The following is a 21474-nucleotide window of genomic DNA, read 5'->3' as shown; positions in this document are numbered from 1 at the left end:
ATTAATTTATTTAATTTTAACGACCAATATATTCATTCAACATTTCACCATCATTTAAATTATTTATTTTACTTCAGATTATAAATTTCATACATTTTTATTCACAAAAGCTCAAAACTACCTTATTAAAGAACCACCCTGTAACGAAGCACTCACACCAGCATCGCACACTTTTGCTCTTTGGGATTTGGTTGCTTGGAAGGGGGCAGGGCTTGTACATAACGACAGAGTCAATTCGCTCACTCACACTACCAACCGCACACACACACTCGACGCCCGCCCATATAACTTTGTGTGTGTGCCTGTGTGCTTCGGCGCATGGGCATGTGTGTGTGCGCACCCTTCTTAATTTAGAAAGCAAGGCCTCCGACACATAGGAAAGCCAGGGCGCTTCCTAGTATTCGTAGTGCTTCTGTCTGATCAGGTTGTGTGCTGTGTGTGGTGTACGCTGTGTTGTGTCTCTCCTCTACATTGCCTTCCTATCCGTTTCTTTTTTTTTCCTCTTCTACCTCTCCACACTGTCCCATCGCTCCCTTCTGCCGCCACTGCTTACATCTTGCCATGGTATTGTGGCGCCTGTGTATGACGCGGCGGCTGTAGCGATGTGTGTGCGCGCGCGCGCGCTCGCTCGCCTTCTCGCTTTGTAATTTTACGGGGCCCGAGTAGTGTGTTTGCATTTCTCAACTTATTTTTTTTTTGTTGTGTTGCCCTCATCCACACACCCGCCCAGCACCAATTTCTTGCGTGCGTGTGTTGTGTGTTGGTGGCTTTTTCAAAAGAAGGTGTGCGTGTTGTGTGCCAATGTGTGTACTTTAATTATGGAAAATTTAAGAAAAAGCCGCACTCTGTAGAGCCTCCCTTATTATCGAAGCTTCTGGATCCGAGCAGCTTTTTTTTCACAAGCCAGCTTCAGCACAGCCAGAAGGGAAAAAAAACATGGCGGCTTCGCTGGGCAGACAATATTGCTGCGTCACGCGAGCACAAACGCGCGCGTCACACACCGAAAAGTGCTCATTATTTTCGAGTTTGTTGTGAGGTTTTTGTAGTCGAAACCCGTGTTCCGGTTTTCTGGCGGGAATCGAACATCACCATCACCACCACCACCATCGCCATTTCGTTCGTGCGTGTGCGAGAGATGTCAGATGATTTTTTTTTGTTCATACTGCTGCTGCTGCTGCTGCTGCTACTCTTCACATTGGTAAAGTGCGTGTGATATGGGTGAAAATAATACACCACCACACCTCTAAGCGCGTACAAACCACCGCCGAACGAACACACACGCGAAAGGCCACGTAACGAAGGGTGTGGTGGTGGTTCGATTTCTCTTCTCCCCGGCCATCCCTTTCCTGCTCTCTTCGCAGCAGCGCTCTGTGTGCTGCTGGCGTGGTGTGAAGTGGGTATCCTTGTGTAGTGCTGCATACCGTGTGTGTGTGTGTGTGTGTGTGTGTGTGTGTGTGTGTGTGTGTGTGTGTGTGTGTGTGTGTGTGTGTGTACGTGCATGCGTGCGCGTGTGTGTTTAATGAGAAGTGGCTGCTTTTACCTGTCTCCTTCTCTCTCTTTCTCTTCCTCTATTTTCAACACCCGTTTTCTGTCTCGCTCTTCTGGCTGACATTTCGAGTCGAGTTTTGACAGCAGCAGCATCCAAGCGAGCGACGTACGAGTGTGGTGTGTTGTGGAGCATTTTCTCCATTTTTGTGTTGGTGGAGTTCCCCCCCACCCCCTCTTCTCTTGTTTGTGCTTTGACGCACACGCACGTTAGTGTGGTTTGTTTTATGCTCGTTGCGTGCGTCGTGTGTCTGTGTTCTGCGTAGTGAAATGGAGATGTTAAGATTAGAAGCAGTACGCTCTGCTGTGTAAATCGCGTGCACGCAACACACAAACGCACGCAAGCAAAGCCCCTGTACGGCCGGTCTTTTTTCTTTGGCGTCGCGGCGTTTGTTTGCTGTGTTGCATGCATTTGTGTGAGAAAATAGAGAACTACACCCAAAGGAAAAGAATTTACCCCAGTGTGCTGTAACACATCCACAGTGGTCGGTCGTGCGAGGCAAAAAGTGACATTTGAGCATCGATGCGGCAGCCTACAACAGAGAGAGAGAGAGCGTGATAGTGCGAGTGCGCGCCGCTCTTGTTTTTTCTCGCTCGCTCGCTCGCTCATGCACGTCACGCCGTACAGCAAACTGTTCAAACTCAGAGCTCTCGCTCCACAGTGCAAACAGCAGCAGCACGTACTCTGTTGTGTGTAGAAGGTTTCATTTTTTTTGCTTTCATAAAGCATTTTTTGTGTGTTCTTCAATTCTAACACCTTCCAAAGTCTGGCTGGATCGAAACGGAGTGTGTTAGTGCGCTCCTGTTTTACCAGAGTAAAGCGCACGCCGCTCTCGCTCTCTTTCTCGCTCGCACACCCATTTGGCGTTGTTTGCACAAACCACCAGCAGCAGCAGCAGTAGGCCTGCCTGTGAGGCCTGTTCGTCGAAAGAAGCGAAGCCGTTGCCGTGCTGCTGTGAATGGAACGAAAATAAAATGGCGGCCCCAAGGTGTGTGGTGACGCGTTCTGAAAGTGTCGTGTTCATCTGTGTTTTTTTTCTTTTTATAATTTCTTTCGACGACGTGGCCGTTTTGGGGCTGTGCGCGGAAAAATAAGTTCGTGACAAAAGAGTTTCGCGCGCTTTTTCAGCGCCCCAGTGTGAAAAGTGTGTGTGTATGGAGGTGTGCGTGTGTGTGTTTGAAAACGTGCGTGAATGGCAAATACATGTGCGTGCGTGTGTGTGTGTGTGTATGTAGCTGTAGACACGTGTGTTTTTGTGTGTGTGTCCATGTTTCCTGTGTAGGCTTACACACACATCGGGTGCGTGGGGTGGTAGCGCCACCCTTTGGCGGGCACTGGGAAAAGAGGGAAGCAAAAACGGACACACCATCACCTCCAATACGGCGTGTGTGTGTGTGTGTGTACTGCGAGAAAGGGAAAGGAAGAGACCGCCAAACACGTGTGTGCGGCGGGAAAGAGTGTGTACGCTTTGTCGGGTTTCGGGTGGTTTTTAGGTTTTTCCCAACTTCTGCGGGTGTGTGCTTTGGGCCGGGAAAACCCCGTCCGTGGTGTCGGTGGTGGTGTGCAGGTGAAGGTTTGACGAAACACAATCACACAACATTAGTGCGCGCACCACCATCACCAGCAGCCCGCTCATTTAGAGCAGGCGCCTGCTGCGTTCGTCCATTGGCGATGTGTGCGCGCATTCTTCACGCAACACACACACACACACATTCCTCTTCGATTGCTCTGCACACGTGCAGCTTTTGCCGCGCTCGTCTGCTGGCGGAATGTTGGTAGTAGAACCAACCAACATATATCCATGCTTACGCGCCAATGCTTTGTTGTTGTTGTGTTGTGTATCTGTCCGCGTCCGTTCAGTTTGTTCAATGGGGGGAGCGCGCACGCAAATCATGGAGTTTTGCTATGTTTGGGTGAAAGAAAAGGCGGTGTCGGTGGGTTGTGGTGTTTGCAAGTGTGTGGCAAAGAAATGTTTACCTTTATTTTTCTATTACACAGCAGAGCGTACACATGGTGTGTGTGAGTGTATACCCGGTGTGCATTATTCTCGAATGTAAACAAACATGCACGATTTTAACAAGTGGCTCTGGCACTTTTGCTAAGCTAGTTCGCCGCTCTGTTCCTTTTTTTCATGTCGATGGATTATGCATAACTTGATTGTGACTCACGAATTTGGAATAAGTTGTATTAAATGGCGTTTAATTTAAATTACTTAAAAAAATTGTGTACAAGTTTGGACAGTTTTGGTTTCGACAAAAAAAAAATAATAATAATAATAAATAATTTAAAAAAATCAATCGCATTCAGCCGACATTCGATAATTTTCCAACCTATGTCCTTTTTCAATAATTGGACGTTGAACGTAACTGATAATTTTTAAATAAAATTTTAAATTTTGTTGAATACTTTTTTAAACATTATTGTTTTACATCTGGGCCAATTTACTTGCCGTGTCCAATGGAAAAGAATTGTCAGCGTTGATGTAATGACATTTCTGACCTTCATTTTGTGGGAAAATTTATTTCATTTTCATGTTCCAAAATTGTCAAAAATATTAAAGAAAAAAACATCTCGACTTTGAGTGTCGTTTTTTGAAAGTTTAAGAAACAAGCAAGACAAATTCCTTAATTTTCCTGCCCCTACTCCTACAAATTTAAAATTTCCCTCCTCCAAAAACATGTCCATCACATTATCGCATAATAATGGCATACTGTCTTGAATTATTGTGATGTGAAGTAGCAAAAACCCGTTAAATGTCACAATAAATCGAGAACCTTGCTGCTTGTTTCTTGTGATAATGTGACAAGCAAAAACCTCCCTGCAAAACCTCTATACAACAATTAAATAATTTAACATCATTTTCTCTCTTTTTTTAGGCGGCATCCACAACACCAGTGCAAACATTAGTGAATGGATCGTGTTTTATCGGATGGTGAAGCGAAAATCGACAAAAATCGTGTGCGTGTCCCCCCCCTCCCGCTCAGAAGATTTCTTAATCGCTCGAGTGTGTCCCAACAGTCGGTGACAGGTCAGTCGGGGTGATCAAAACCGTCAAACGGAAGTGGTACGATTGCCGTACAATCATCGGTACACCGTTTGCTAAATGCCAAACCCGTTGGCAGTAACGTTTCCGTCGGCGGAAGTGTAGCGCAAAGAAAACAACAAAAAAACGTAACATTTTTACAATGGAATAAGTGTGTTTAGAAGCAGCAACAGCGAGGGAAGGCAAACGATTGTAAAGTTCTGTAAGAAAGTGAAATATTTAGCACCCAACCAACCAACCCCTCCTAACGTATCTAGTGCCCGGTTTTTGTACCGAAACGGGGTCGTTGGCGCCAACAGCAGCGATAGCCGCCAGAAAGAGTGTGTGTGTGTTTGTGTGTTCGTTCGTGTGGTGTTGTGGAAGGTTTTTGTGAGCCAATTTGTGCAGTGTGCCAGTGTGTTCCGTGGGTGAGGCAGATTGCAGTGCCCCAGAGAGTGTGTGTGCCGCACACAAACAAACACCACGCCAGGCGGTTAGATAAGGGGGCAACGCTTCTTGTTGTCATCCTCTCCTTCCTCCCACAGCACTCCCGGCCAGGGGGTTGGTACAAGTTAAAAGGGAACAACTAGAAAGAAACAACTCGCGCCCAAAATGTGTGCAGCGCAGACGAACGCACCGGCCAGCTTTAACTACACCTGGGGCTTTACGGAGAACCCGCGCCCCGACTCGGTGGTGGAGATCAGCCCAAACATCAACTACACCGTGGGCGATGGAACAACGACGGTACGTGTAATGATCTGTCATGTGTGAGAGAGAGAGAGGGTGATATGCGCCTCATCATATTTTCGCCATTTGCTGTTGCTGGATGCAATTGTTTCTCTTCTCTCTAGTCTAGTTTAGTCGCAAATATGTGGAGAGATATTTGGTTTTTGTTTCTTTTTTTCTATTTTTTTGTGTTTTAAAGATATCTCATGTTTAAACGTTCAATGATTGCTTTCAGAATTTTCTTACTCGTACGTACTCCATGATCTATGATAGCTTACAACCCGACACAATTAGGGTAAATGTACCTATAGTGGTGGTAGTACCAATAGTGGTGCTATTGCTCTAAAATGCGGTTCATAGGGCAAATTAAAAGTATTTAAGTTATTTAAGTTAGTGTGAAGCCTTTTACAAAGGGTTTAAAAGTTAAATGGGGCCATTCCGTTACTTAGTGACCGAAAAATCCATTATTTTGTGAAATGTGTCAACATTTTTCCAAAATCCTTAGGATTTCATAACGAAACTCATATTTCTGTTAACGTTCTAAATGATCACATACCCACGCAATTACTAGTTTTTCAACATGACTGTTATGGAATGTTATTGTTTTACTAAAATTATTGGCATTTTGACCATATTTATGCATTTTTAAGTGTTTTTTTACCATAGTGCCATTATAGGTACACAAAACAGGCATGTTCCTATAGCGGTTATAGTTATAAAATCAATAAATACAGGTCATTTTAGATTGTTTCGATTGACATGTCGTACTGTTTTCACTAAAATAAGCAACAGAAATGAGTTTTATTTAAGTAATTTACCAAAAACAGGCCAAAATTCGCTTATCTGGCTGAATGAAAAATTGACTTCAAATCAAGCACACTCTTCCGGGTGTTGGTTGATGACAGGTGTGATGCAGTACTTTAGTCAATATTTTCATCAACCAAATTTATACATTTTTTACGATCAAATTACGAAAGAAATCATTAATATGGCAGCTATCCTTGCTATTCACACGAAAACATATTCAAAACTAAGTTATATTGATATTATACACTGTTTTGAGGCATCTTTGTTTACCACCACTATAGGAACACAATACGACGACTATAGGAACCATACCACCATTATAGGTACAACGAAGCAATCACAAAAATATGTATTTTTTCGTAAATGTGATGTGTTTCATGGTAAAAATGGTTGCGATTGCGAAGATAAAACATATTCCAATTGCTATGTGTTAAAATATTCAGAAATTGTCCTTCCTGACACTTTAAATACATTAAAACACATCGGTACCTCTACAAATTGCACCACTATTGGTACATTTACCCTATTTTGAATAATTGAATTTTTGACAAAATGAATGACAAATGACTGGGCTAACTAACGTTTTGAAGCGGAAGAATGATCCAAGACAGATGGCACCTCAAAGGTGGTGAAGATGGTTGGAAAACTCTCATACACGTTTTTCTGTAAAAAAAGATCCAAATTCATTACAGTTCCCCCTATGAGTTGTCATGATGTAATGGAGAGTAATACAGCTAAGAGTAAATGAAAAGTTGGACATCACAAGCCTGTGAACCAGTGGTCCGCCGACCACTCTTGGTCCGGGTGGTCAAAGAAAAGCTGTGGTCCGTGGTGCGGGTTTAATGAAAAGCTTATTACAAGACTTTATGTAAATGTTTTCTTTTCCAGAATCAAGATTATTCAATCTATATATATTCAAAAGGCATGTCTGGAATGAGAATTTAACTTAATTTGATGACGAAGCATTGAAAAAGTCCTCAACCAAAAGATCCTCAATATATGTAAGCGGAAGAAAACATATATGCAAAACTAAGTTCTTGATCCTAAAAAGGATTAGTAGAGAACTCTGCGTTAAACACACTGTTTTCTATCAATCAAGATGGTTCCATTTTCGTAGCTTCAATAAAACAGATCATCATATTATTGAAATTAATCATGCAGCACACACACACACATTCTATGCACACGACACCAGAAAAGTAAGCCTTTTCAAATTAAATTCCCAATGGTATGTTTTTCACATCGGAGATGAGAATCGTTCCACTACCAGTCTTGTTGGAGACAGAACACTTACCATTCGACCATCGAACCTGTTCGGAAAGGGGATGTTAAATGGTGCTTTTATTGTACCAGTGCTTACCTAATTCTCGTAGCTACGGGTTCAAGCCATCTAAAACATGCTAGAGTAGAATGTTGGAGTGTCCTATTAATCAACCTTCAAGAATATATCTCTGATCATACATTTTAAAATCCAAAAATCTATATTTACTCTTCAAAGTCGCTCCTCCTTTGCTGGCCTCACCCTCAAGGATGTGATTTGTCCAAAGCTTTGACTAGATTCGAGTTTCATGTACATTCTAGTGACGATTTCATTCATCCACCTGATGCTCATTCTCCCCCCCCCCTCCTTTTTTTTAGCTACAGAGCTACATTCCACCAAGACCATGAAAAACGGCCCAAAGCACGTATATCCTGCCGGAATGTGCCTTTCCTTCCCCCGCACAGTTCCGCATTACATTATGCGCTGTGCTGGGGTGGTTAAGAGCTCTGATGGTAGTAGTTGCTGCCTCTCTCTGTTGCTCACACCATTATTCCTCCCAGCATTACTTGCGTTGCTGTGTGCGTTGTCGCCTGTGTTGTGCGTATACGACACATATTTGTACAATCCAAAAAAGCAACGAAAGGTACAGCATAAAATCACACCAGTAGCCAGAAGGGAGCATAGTTGGAGTCCTATTTATACCACCACCATAATATTATCCCGCTTTCTCCCCTTTCGTTCACTCAACTCCAGTGCTCCAAACCGGAGAGTGGAAATGTATTGGAATTATGACGCTCGACGACAACTGCCAGAAAGGAAACTGCCGTTCTGGTGTGTTGCAACATACTAGCAACAGCATAGCGCGCCGCATAACCATCATTCTTCCCTCTCTGTTACCCTTGGTGGTTGGGTGGCTTGCCCTTACCTCTCCTGTGTCACACTGGATATGTGCGTGGTGTGTGGTGGAGTTTGTTTTCGTTGCCGACGCGAGACGACGCCGCTACCGCGTGGTGTTGATACAACCCACCACCCACAAAAAACTACCCCGAACGACCATGCTTTTCTTGGCCCTCACAGCGTTGATGCGTGCGTGTGTGTCACTGTGTGACTCAGTGTGTGTGTGTATCTATGATGTGCCCACGCTAGGGTTTTCTTCGGGGTTTTGGGTGTGTGGATTTCTCCTAGATCTGCTCCCGGTGGTGTCGGTGGATGGGTTTTTGCTTGTACTATTTTCACCACCTTCACCACCACCACCAATGTTTGTCGTTTTCCTCACCACCACCACCAGAGCAATCGACAAGTCATAAAGAAGGGGGATGAATGGCGGATGTGTGTGTGTGTGTCTGTGTGTTACACACGGTCACACGCGCGTGTGTATAATTTGCGCTCTCTGCGGGTGGTGTGTGGTGATCACACCGATAATGTGTGGTGTGTGATGGGTGGTGCCTCTGTGTGTGGTGTGTGATGTACGCTTCCCAGATCAGATGTTTTTGCGTTTGGCTTCGCTTATGCTTTCTAGTGTTCGTAGAAAGACGGCACCTTTTGCGCTGTTTGTTTTGATTACCATCTTCATAGAGTAGTCGTACGAGAGCTTTTTAAACGGTGCAGTGTGTGGTGCCCATTTGTTGTACTATTCAGAGAGCAGTGTCGGTAGTTTAAAGTCGTCGTAGGTTTAATTCTCTTGCTACGGAGTTGGGGTATATCACCGTATCAATGGAGACTCGAATGGATGACTGTCATTGATTGCTCCGACTATGTTCGTCCCACAGTTCAGCGGTGTTGAGTTAAGGGATTTTGCGGATTGGAAATCAAGCTTACGATACTGGTCTATTGAGGATAGAAGTCCGAGGTATTCTACTCAAACATTGAGATGATCCCTGCAACTTGATTAATTACGACAATTCTTACAATTCTTAACAACTAGCCTGCTAATATGGTGTACGTACACAGAAGTAGCCAACTCCAGTAAAGCTTGTTATAGAGTATAGAGCGTATAGTCATTGAAAATGTATCGTTAGAGATAGCTTGGGATACTTTGGAAAATGAAGAATTACCAAAAACTTTTGAAAAACTGCAAATCCTCTGAGAACATCAACAAATTACTTCCGACAGGACATCAAGTTTGTCATTTTACACTGCACGATGGTTCGTCTGCCATCCTCAATAGCCTTTGCTTACGTTTTGAAGAAAGGTCTAGAAAGATCCTTGTAAAGCAACTGCAAGGTAGAAATGATGCCCAAGAATGATAGGCTCAAAGTTTCTGTAAAATACCATTCTTGTGTGTACCTTCTCAACAAGCGACGACACACACAGACTGGTGACCCTGCTCCGGCACTACTGGTGTACATTGGCATGACGAGGTGGTGGTGTACAGCACCACCACTACAGGACGATGACAGCGGGGAGACACAAAACATACACAACAGCAAAAAAGGACACACTTGCGCTCTGTTCTCCTGTGCTTGCGCGCACACACTTCCACACTTGCCTGCTGCTGGTACTGCTGCTCCTGCTGGTATGTCCACAAGAGGAGAGGGATACACGAGAGTGTGTGCGCGCGCGACTGTGTGTATTGGAGGAGATCCTGATGGTGGTGAAGGATTCCTTTCCGGCGTGTTGTCCTCACCATCCAACTCACACTCACTAAAACCAGTGTATGTGTGTGTGAGTGTGTATTGAAGGTAGTGCTTTAAATTTGGGCATTTATTTTCCATCTGCGGGGTGTGTAATAATACTTCTTGTGCCTTTAGCCCCCTTCTGTTCGATGTTTTTGGAAACATTCCATTTCCGCGCGCGCGCGTGTGTGTGTATGTTTCGGTATGTCGACAGGCGGTATGCATCGTTTCGGTGGATAAGTGTGTACTTTTGTGTGTTTGTGTGTGTGCACCTTGCTCGGTTAATGATGTGTTGGAGGAGGAAAAGTGCACACAGTGAATAGAAAATTGGCCTTTTAGGAAGGAGAGGGAGAGAGAGAGGAGGGGGTGTGTGTGTTGGTTTTTATACCGATCCGACTGGTCCGGCCCCGTGGTTTGGTAGGTGTGTGGCACAGATAGGCTCAAAACGTGTTACGTGCGTGCGTGTGTGTGTGTGTGTGTGTATCTAGAGTTTGTTTTTGTTTTGGAAACAGGTTGTGTTTGTTTTCACGCAAAAAGGGGTGTTTGGGTAGATGGGTTTGGGGTGTGGAAGGTGCGCCCCGAGGCTGGTTGGGTGTTGGTATGCGCGCACTTTAAATCACAAAGCAGCAGCAAGAGGCCCCTCCTTCTCGGACCTGTTGTGTGGTGGAGCCGTGTGTTTTGGCACACGCAGAAGAGAGCGTGCTGCGTGCGTATGTGTATAGTGCGCCAACACGCTGAAAAGCACCCTCTTACACGCGCCTCTCATTTCCCCCTTTCATCTCGTTCGGCATCGCAATCCCCCAATACCGTCAGCAACATCTCTCGAACACAGCAAGTGCATGTGTATAGAGAGGCGTGTGTGTTGCTGCTGCTGCTTGTAGTGTGTGAAGATCGCGGGGAAGGTCTGTGGGAATAAGTCGTCGTAGTAGCCTCGTCCAAAAGCGGGTTGGTTTGGGTTGATGACTACCCATACACACCGGCGCGGCATGTTTCTTCTGCTGCCGCTGCTGCTTGTTACGGTGTGATTCTTGCTGTTGTTGTTGTCTGCTAGCTGTCCATCGTGTCGGTTCGTGCTGCTGCTGCTCCTCTAGAAAGTGTTGCGTCTGTAGCTCTGTGATTAGGACAGGAATTGGATATTGAGTTAGGGCAACGACACATTTAAAGTTGCGAGTTGAACGCGCGCGGGATACTGTTACCAGGCCTACACCTTTTGGATTAGTACTCCTGATTAATGTGTTACCTTGGAGAGTGTTCAGAGACACAAATCGGAGAGGTGGAAGTAGGAGTAAAACACAGTAGCAGAGGGTTAGCACCAACAGAATCAGAGTCCATCAATCACAGACTCTTTGGAGGATGGTGTGTTCGGCAGTGTGCTTAGAGGAACGGGGAGAAGCATCTTTTGCGTTCCATGGCGTTGTTTGGCGTCATTGGAGATTGCATCACCGCAAGCCGGGGGATCCCACCAAGAAGCTCTCTACGCGAGGAGGCCTCTGTAGAAGCCGAACGGAAAGCGCTAATCTAACATTTTACCATACAGGCAGGAAAGGCTTAATTAGAGCTTCTGTCCGAAAAAAAAGTTGGTGGATTCAGCTACAAAATCACAACAACAAAAAATCTACCAAAGGTCACCTCCACCATGGCGCACGATTGAAGAAGTGCCGATTGGTGAATTTTTCACCGTAGCTACGAGCTACAAAATTCATAAGTGAGCCCACCTTCTTGCATAATCAAACGAATCGACCTCGAAATGGCACGGCGACGACGCGGCCGTGCGAGTTTTTCGATTGCGTCACCATCCGAGGCGTGTGAACGCGCTGCTAGCTCCTCTGTGCGTGGTGTGGCGTCTTTTTGCAGTGAAAAAGTCACCACAAATCATGTTTCTGTTGGGCGTCCCGTTTCAACAACAGTTTGACGCTGTTAAGATATTGAAAACATTTGTAAAAATCTACTTTTCTTCATGGTAGCGCTACGCAAAATGCTCTTGTAGAAGCGACATTTTCGCTTGCTGTTCGAGCAAAATCCAATATGGCGGCTGTGGTGGTGTGGTGAAAAAGGTTTGGCAGAATCAATAAGCTGTGCATGTGTGTGTGTTGTAGCGCAGCACAGCGCGCACGAGAGAGATACCAATACTAGGCAGCGAGGAAAGAGCAAGAGAGAAGACGTTGTTCGTATTATATGCGGATGGGATGTATGTATGTGTGGGTACAGTGTTAGCTCCGCTCGAGAGCTATGTATATAACCACATCATCATCATTAGCTTACGGCGTAATTTTTTTCTCCGTTTGAGTCACCCTGTGTTGAGGCTTTGAAAGCAAAAACTCACACATACACGCCGACGGCGTTAGTTTAGCTTGGTAGAATTTAAGCGGGAATATTTACTCGTTTCGTTTGATGTTAATTTATTGCATTCAAATTTGATATTTTTCTAGGTCAATTTTGAGCTTCTAATGACGCGCTGTTGCCTATTTATTATCTATATTTGTAATATGGAAGCGCTTTCTAGAAACATTTCATTATAGGTCAATTAGGCTGCTTAGCAAATGGTGCCAGACTGATTAGCGTGGTCGTGATAAATGGCTTTATTCGTGTTCCTGTAATCTTGCTTTGCCGTTCCCTTTGGGCTGTTTTTTTTTTAAACGTTCAACACTCGTGACCATCCAGGGTGGTAGAAAAATCCCCCGTGACTGTGTGGGTGTGTGCGGCTATGTATATGCATGTGAGAAATAAAGCCGGCTCAATTTTAATCAGAAAAGACAAAAAATGGGAAACACCAACACACACACGACTCGAAAAAGATATGCCTGAGGCTATACAACACATAAGCATACGCTTTCCTGTGTATTTTGTAATAATATAAGCGTATACACAGCAGCGCGTATTCGTACACGCTTCGTACACGCGTGCTGCGTTGCCGTTGTGTGCGAGCAATGTTCTTTCCACTCACCACTCTTTTTTCACCACTCTTCTCACCACTCCCGTTTTGGTTCCGTTCTGCTGCGTAGGGTCGACCCCCCATGCGTTCTGCGCATGATCCGTGCGCAACTTCCCGGGGCTTGCATGTATGTACGTCTGTATGTGTGTGTGTTTGTATGAAAGAGAAGAGAAGGTGCTCTTATATTATGCAGTGCGCTTGGTCGATAGTGTGTGCTCTTTCGCGCGAGCATACATTTTTGCATTCTTGTTGCCGCTTTCGGTGGAAGTGTGGGGAAGTGGTGATGGAAGATAGATGATGATGATCGAGGGGCTGAAGGTGGTGATGGCCTGTTGTCATGCATCGAAGCTCATAACTCACCACTCTGCCTCCCAATCAATCCCGCGCCTTTTTGGCGAGCAAGTATTGTGGTAGGGGGTGGCTCGAGAATTGGTGGTGTGGTGGTGGAGGAGTTAATAAAAAATGCAATAGACTTCTTTTTAATTCATTTCGATTGACGTTTGATTGAATGTTGACGATGGCCGAGGAACCAGTTTTCCATTATTGCATTTGAGAGAAGAATAGAAACTTTCAGTCACTGTTTTCTTATATTAAGAGTTTACTTAATTATTATAGTTCATAATTAATGTGTAATGTAGCTAAAACTACCGCCAATAAATGCAGTAAATAAAATTGATGACTCTAAAGTACGCTTAGCTGCATAACACGACCACACACACATCTTCTAAATCCAATTTCACCCCTCCCAGCAAATGCTCTGGCAAAAAGGGGGCGTCAAACATTTCAATAAACGTGTGTGTATGTGTGCATGTTCACGATCGAGATGAAATCGCACCGGGGGATTTTCAACATTTGGGCGGGAAAATCCACCGAATGGCATTAGCTTTGTAACAAACCCCCCGACCGCTTTCGTCTTCTGGCTGCTCTCTCATGTTGTGCTATTGCTTCCAAGGGGGGAAGAACATTCAGATGAAAAACACCACCACCGCGCACCCTCCCCAGTCAGTCCACGCACACACGATTCGAATTTCAATCAGAGCGAAATCGTGCTTTCAACGGCTTCCTTTCCGTCCTTTCGTTCGGCTGTGCGCGCTATACGATGCTGCCCCGTATGCTTTATTTATTTTGTTTTCTTCTCCCCCGTTTGCGCTTCAATGGCGCAAAAACCGCAACATTACTTTGCGCCGCTGTTGTGCTCGTTGCAAAATGCAATTTATTTCGCCCCGAGCGGGCTGGAAGGCTCCCAATGACGACGATGGTGAGATGATGTTGCGTCATGGGCAGCAGCAGCAGCGCAGCAGCGTCGGAGTTGTTCAAACGCTGGCAAAGAAACAAACTGAACGTATACCGCCACCGGTCCCATCATCATCAACATTGCAGCAGCAGCAGCAGCAGTATGGGTTTTCGGCGTGCAAAAACGTGAGCTCGTTCGTGACTTGTCCGGGGTATTGCTAGCTTGGTGGGGTTTCGTCTCCCCCAAGCCCATCAAAACGCCCCGAAATGTTGGTAGGGTAATGATGTGATGAGAAAGCAGAGGGGGGGATGTGGAGAAGATAGTTCCAGCTACTAACGAGCTTTGGTGTGCTGCAAATTGTGAAGGTACTCTCGTTGCTTAGTTTGTCTCCGGTACGGTAGAAACTATGCTCGCTTCTCTTACCATCAGCTCCGGTGTGCATACAAGGTTGCGCCTTGTTGGACAGGCAGCAATGTGAAGCAATGATTTTGCTACGGTTTGAGCGAGTGACGGCGTGTTTTTTGACATTTGAGCTGTGCGCAGTAATTTGTAATGTGTGCCTTCCTGAGCATCATGTAGCTGTGACGAAGGTATACACTTACTGGCAACCATGATATGGGACGTGTGGCATGGTTTTTGTTTTCCAGTTTGTTTGGTCCACATTCGATTTATTTGTATAACAAACCTTGCTGTTGTATTCGATTTTTAAACAAACCTGCTTTTTAACTCAATTAACTCAACTTTGTAAATTATTTGTCGCTGTACATATCAATAAACAACCAAAAATGATAATGGTACTTGTTGTTTTCCTTCCTGATTTTAAAAACATAATATCCCTTTGATCTTATAATTCCACCTCCCTCTATGGATGGGCTGGAATGGGTTCTTCTGCGTAATGTGCTGTGGAGAGGGCCACAGATGACGCGATGTTTCGAATTTACTTTACTTCATGATGACAACAAACCAAACCGCCGGGTGGCCGGTCTGACGGCTTTCCTGTTTGGCGAAAGAAAAGAAACGCACGGAACCCGCCGCTTATGCTAATGGTGTTTCCATTAGCATAACATTCCCGTCTCGATCTCGGGAACTGTATGGATGGCTGCATATCATCATCGCGCACACACTGTCTTTAAGTCACACAACCCAACTTGGGCCCTAACTTGCATTGCCGTGGTTTTGCGACACAGAAAATACCAACAGCCCAGCTGCGCTACATACGTGTATGTTCGCTTTTCACAACACACAAAGGCTCCAGTACGATGACATCATTTGCTGGTAACATAATTTGGCTGGCATGGACGGGAGGGGCATGTTTTACGTGGAGTTCATCCCGAACTAAACATGTGCCGAGTGGTTCATTAGTAATTAATTGTGTTATTATTACTAAAGCATGCTACCGTACTACGAGAAGGCTGAAAGAGATGATTGAAATTAGTGCTATTATTATACGACTGTGTCAAACTCTGCTTATAATTGAGTTTTGACAGCTGTATGCTATCCTTTTCAAATCCTTTTCATTCTTTCTGAAAAGAACATGACACCTGAAGACCTGTACCAATGTCTCTCTGTGTAGCGGACGAAAAAGAAATATGACTTCTCTATCCGTCTTTTCTCGGGCCCAAATAAAAAGAACAAAATCTCTTCTTAGTGAAGTTGTACAACTTTGTTGCTTTAAAAGGTTAAGCCAAAACAATGCTTTTCAAAGGAGCGGGCTGAGCATTGCGTGTCGGTTGAAAGTGAATCAAGAAACGTACATAACTGATTCCAAGCTAGAAAGAATTTGCTTTACGCCTTTCCTTCGTATCTTTTCTCTCGCTCAGTCTTCACCCTTGTGTGTTTGTGTATATTGTAGTAACGCTTAGCTTTGTGGTCCCAAAAGAGCATTCGGTGCCGGTTTTTTGTGCATTCAATTTCAATGATGCATTTAACATTGCAATTCAAGCTGCTCTTGCTCGGCTGCAGCTTCTGCAATGGTCTCATGTAACTCTAACCGAGAACTAAGAAGTAGCAAGGAGAATAACAGCAGAGGATAAAAACGAATTCATTCTTACCAAGCTAAGCTGTCTTATTGTGGTTTTGTGTCGTCTCTGTGTTGTTCGTGATTCTGTGGCGATGGTTTTGGTATGTTGTTGCGTGCAAAGATATCCAAAAGTTTCTTCGGACAGGTTAATATGTATTGCGTAGAGGTTGGTGGGCAGGGCTGGATCTTCAAATTGGCGTCTAAAGATAGATTGGCAGGCATAAGGTTTGGCAAGCAACAAATAAATCTCACAAACAAACATGCTTAAGTAAGCGATTAAGCTACGGTTGCAAAAAAGATGTTCACCAAAATCACCGATTGTTTTTGTCTGGAAATTAGAATTTTCTTCACTAAAAGTCGACCTTTCGTCGCATTATCTACATATCTGCTTTTTGGAATACTAAAGTGAGGTTACATCCCAACAAGAAGCGTTGAGCATGAGGGTTTGCAAAGGTGTAAAGCCTTTTGATTTCCATACATCAACATAAATCTCTGTTTTGGGCCTACTCCGGCGCTCAAATCCGAAGTTTGTCGAATAACAATAAAGGGGTGCGGTTTATATGTTTGTTGTGACCCAAGAAAACCCCGACCGGTTAATATATTCGTTTTTAGCGAGTTGTAAACATTTCTGTAGATTTTTAATTCCATCGCTTGTGTTTATCTTGTGTCGCAGTTTAAGCGCTCATGTGCCTTAATTTAAAGTAAAAATAAGTGAAAATATTATTTTTGGAAGCTTTCTTAATATTTTGTTTTGTCCGACATGTTGTGCTTTAGTGTTAGTTGAAGGAATAGGCTACACAGGATTAAAATGAAAAATTCCACAAACAAAACCAATTAATACATCGCATGTTTTGTTCTTTTCATCTCTTCCTATCGAAAAAAACCTCTATTTCGGAAGGGTAAAATGGCAAATGGGAAAAAAATACAACAATGTTAATTAAAATAGTTTCCCATGCTACCGTTATTCTTGCTACCCCACGCCCAACAATGTACTCTGCTGAGGCTGAGTGTGTCCAAAATTAATATTTTATTTTATTTTACATTTTGAAAATTATTTAAAATGTCTCTACGACTTTTTTGTAGTAAAGGATGTTGTAATAAAATAATAGCCTTTATGGGAACACTTCTACATTCAACTACAACTCCGCCACGTACTAACACAGATCCATTCTTATTGGGTCAAGTTCTCGGCCAGTGGAGACAACTCATTGAGGGCGACAGTTTGATAGCCACCGGTGCGGATGAATGTGTTGGAATTCGCTTTCCCTGCAAAGGAAGTTAAATATCAGCAGAAACTGTAGTGGTCGATGGGGTAGAGCCGTGATTTTGTGAAGAGCAGGAAGGCCAAGCGAACTGTGCCGTGCGCCGCGTGTATGTGTGTCTCACGGTCGGAGAGGTCTGGTTTATTTAACTTCAACCGATGAGTTTCAATCGACCCGGACTTGGTTGACATTTGGCTTTACGCCTTCATTAGTCAGTCAGTCAGTCAGTTGTGACAGTGTGAATATGGCTGTATAATTTATCAAATACGTTGGTATTAAATTTCACACGCCTTTTTTCTCGCTCTAGTATACAACGAGTTCTATTTTCAATCCTAACAACCGGTGCTTGAATTTATCATTATTCAATGTTATCGTGCTTGATTGACGTCCAGGGACTATGTTACATCTGTGTTGGACACTTTCAGTAGCCAGAATGGACGTTATAAATAATTTTGCAGATATTTGAATTAGTTGAATTTGTCTTTGAAGATTTTATTGCTCAAACGTTAAGATACAAAATATACCCTTCATTCCTTTCCTCGACCTTCGAGCAACATTCCTTTCATTACGAGACAGTTTCCAAGACGCACACACTCACACAGAGAAATTGCGTAAAAAATAACCCAAAACATCTTAGAATGTGTGTACCTTTCGACTACACTGACCAACCCAAAACCAGCAGTCCACTCCCCTCCTGCAATAAAGCATTAGCCTTATGGTGGTGGTGTGTGCTGTTGCGCGTCGTCGCCCAATGCTCTGCAGGATGGTGTGTAAACCCTGCGCAAAACACAGGGGTTGCTGCTGCTGCTACTGCCTGCACACGCGAAGTAAAGGTGTGTTTGAAGATGGCAGCTTGTCTCTGCTTGTCGTACGTAGTGACAGGACTGGCGCGTGTACGTTCACACACATACAGGACGGGACAGAGCAGTGTGTGCGCGCGGTGCCGAGTGAAAGTAGCGGTGTGTGTGGTGGTGTCTGGTGTGTGGTGTTTGGTGTTTGGGTGCGTAAGCATGTGTATTACCACCGTGGCGATTCTCTTACGGCCTCTGCCGTGTGTTCCATGTGGCAACGGGTGTGTGTATTTGTGTGTTGCCAAGAATCATACAACCGGCAGGATTTGGCTGAGGTGTCGCTGGGTAGCTGATGCTTGTATTATTGTGGTAGTTGGGCTGAAGGGAGGGGTATGGGTGGTTTGTTTACCAACAAATCTTTGAAGGTTTTGGTTTGTTTGGAGCATTGACAGTTCGTGTTTTTTTTATTATTAAAAACTAGATTTTATAAGGAGACATGTTTTTTTTTAATATGGACCAACTGCAAAGAATGGGAAATGCAAGTTATAAAAACGGAAGATAAATATACAACCTCATATTAAAATTTAGAATTAGTTTTTTTTCTGCAATAACACGTAAATAGATCAATGCAAATAGTACATCATCAATGACATTTTTCCTCCAATTTGTTTGCCTTTCTGCCCTCCACCTGTCCAGGACTAGCACGGAAACACGTGTTTCAACCACATCGCGCTGTATGTGTATATGTGTGTGTGTGTGTGTACGTGCATTCCAACATCAAAGTATGCTGGTTTTACTTTGGATCGAATTTATACATGCGTGCGTATGATATAAAAGCCGCACAGAGTGTAGTGAGAAAGAGAGCGACAAGATGATTGCGTTTGTGAGGATTTTCATGTGCTAGTAGGAAGAGACACCCTATTCTCGCATTATACCACACACTCTTTCCGCTGTGTGTGAGTGTGTGTGTGTGTGTGTGTGTGTGTGTGTGTGTGATTGGCATCATCTCCACTATATGTAGGTGTTCGTAAAGGCTCCGCTGCTCTATACTTTGCTACTGGTGGCGCCAAACACACTTGTTGTTTACCTATAATAAGCAAGTGAAGAAAAAAGAATAAAATAAAACCAAAGACAACAAGTGTAAAAGACGCGAACTTGAACTTGGCATTGGAACGTCTTTGAAAAGGTATTGGCCGTTTTTTTGTGTGTGTATGGTTCGTTTGTTTTGTTTGGTGGGATTTTTTTTTTCGTTGTGTATTTTAGTACCATCCTTGAGGCGATGGAATTTATCGAAGATTTTTTGTTTGTTTTTTATTTTGAAGCAGTGCTTCGAATTGTATTCAAATTCATCAAACCGTAAAAGCTGCATTCCACGTTAAAAATGCAAATCCAACATGATAATGGCTTTTTCCGATAGGTTTTTTTTGTCTAATTGGCTTTCAATGACGTCAATTCATATGATTTCCTATAACGAATTTCTTGTAATAAATTCCTATCATCACCGATTCGCGTCTTTTAAAGATGAAACAACTCCATGAAAGTGTAAATACATTCGTGAAATGTCAAAAAAGGAGGAATTGAGCCATTATGTAACACTAATTCCAATTGCTGCGCTCTAGTATAGTTCACGACATCGTGACGAAGACTTCGCTTTGATGATCACTTCTCGCTCGCTGATCGTGGGAGAAATTAAACTCAATAAATGGAACTCCCCGTCTCGACCCCTAATTGATGCCTACAGATGACGCTCCTCTGGCTCGCTAGAAAAGGGGGTGGCTACTTACAGAGGGCGGAAAAAGAGTACATTTGAAAAATGATGATGCCACTGCAAATGTGCACACGTTTTACCGACTGTGCCGGGAGACAGCCTTGCCTTGGCACTGGGTATAACATTAGATAGAGATAACATTAGATTAGAGATTTGCTACAGAAATAAGAAAATGCTACAGCACCAAGAAGGAACGCGATTACTCAATCGATTCGGTTGTACTATTATTGAACAGGGTCGTGGGAAAGGAGGGGGGTGTAATATGTACATCAAGATCGGTAAAAAGATACCGATCAAGATTAATATGATCGGTACTGGCCTGACGCCTGGTGAAACGGTTGGCATAAACTTGGCAAAGGGAAGCGAGAGACAACACCAATTCGCACGGCATTTCAAAGCGGCTGGTTAAAAGTGGTGTCAAGATGGTTTGGATTGATCTGAAAATTGATAGCTGCAGTGAAGGTTACGTCACAGCGGTACGCGTGAGCACAGTGGCGTCTGTACTGTACCCAGTACGCTTTGGCAAGGTTTCAATGCGATCTTTGCAACAACCTTCGATCTTCTATTACCCAGGGAGGATGTAACTGTTTAATATTGGATCGTGTCGGCGGAGGTTGGAAGTTTATTTTTTGAATGAAATGCGCTGCTGATCTTTTTTTTTTTGCTTTTTTTGTCGATATTTAACTGTTATGTATTTATTGTAGTAATGTGAAAAAGGTAGAGTAGCATCATTCAAAATGAATTAATTTGAATTTTGAGATATTGCAACATTGGTTTTCATTTCAGAGGCATCAATTTCTGTTATTTTACTTGCGTTACGTCCAAAAATGGAAAATTGCGCCTTAAAGTATGCACGCCGCACGACAAAGTTGCATTAATACGGCATCGCTTGTTGCTTGCTAGGGAAAGAAAAGTATGGTTGACATCTGAGAACCCAAAGGACGCGTTTAGTAGATGTGCTTTAATCCCTGCTAACAATGAGAGTTTATTATTCGTACAGAGAAGCTATACACTGCATGACATTGAGCAGTATTGTTTTCCATAAATAGTGAAATACGATGGTTTAATCTTACCGGCACTCTAAAACACCTTCACCAGTGCTTTTTTAGTGTCTGGTCTCGATGGAAGTGCACCTGTGTCACTACACAGTGATACTGTACTTCAGGCAACATTCGTCTGTGGTACACTCATTGTCGAACTGTATCGTGTTGGCTCGATATAAACATAAAGCCACAGTACACTTGAGGGCTTTGCTACCGATAGTACCGATAGTACCGATACAGCATTACACAAAACAAGGGTTTGTGAGTCCAGCCACTCAATGCTATGGGTTTCATTTGAGTGGAACGCATATTATTGTCCGTTGCTCTATTCATTAAAACCTGTATATGGGGGGCCGTCTGTTGGTGGGTCGTACGCGTCCGTCCGCTTGCGGTTGGTTCCTTTCGCATCCACTATCTCTCTCGCTCTCCCTAAATGTAATTATAATA

At 43.8% G+C, this 21474-nt stretch overlaps 1 protein-coding gene across 50 annotated transcripts in view; it reads left to right on the top strand.

The window, feature by feature from the left end:
* The first annotated feature begins 325 nt into the window (after positions 1-325).
* The window catches only part of LOC1271191 (zinc finger protein 420), a 37349-nt gene continuing 16200 nt past the window's right edge, over positions 326-21474 (top strand). For 28 of the 50 annotated variants that reach the window (XM_061662713.1, XM_061662708.1, XM_061662706.1 and 25 more), the window contains exons 1-2: positions 326-424; positions 4423-5312. In XM_061662713.1, the coding sequence (XP_061518697.1) occupies positions 5181-5312 (132 nt within the window). In that variant the 5' untranslated portion in view covers positions 326-424; positions 4423-5180. Of the gene's footprint in view, positions 2535-3503; positions 3600-4422; positions 5313-21474 lie in introns of those variants that run through there. The other 22 variants (XM_061662711.1, XM_061662703.1, XM_061662699.1 and 19 more) reach the window with 15 other exon arrangements.

Source organism: Anopheles gambiae, chromosome 3, assembly GCF_943734735.2.
Source record: "Anopheles gambiae chromosome 3, idAnoGambNW_F1_1, whole genome shotgun sequence".
Lineage (NCBI taxonomy): Eukaryota > Metazoa > Arthropoda > Insecta > Diptera > Culicidae > Anopheles > Anopheles gambiae.
Note: the sequence above shows the minus strand (reverse complement) of the source record. Positions and strands in the feature narration are given on the sequence as shown.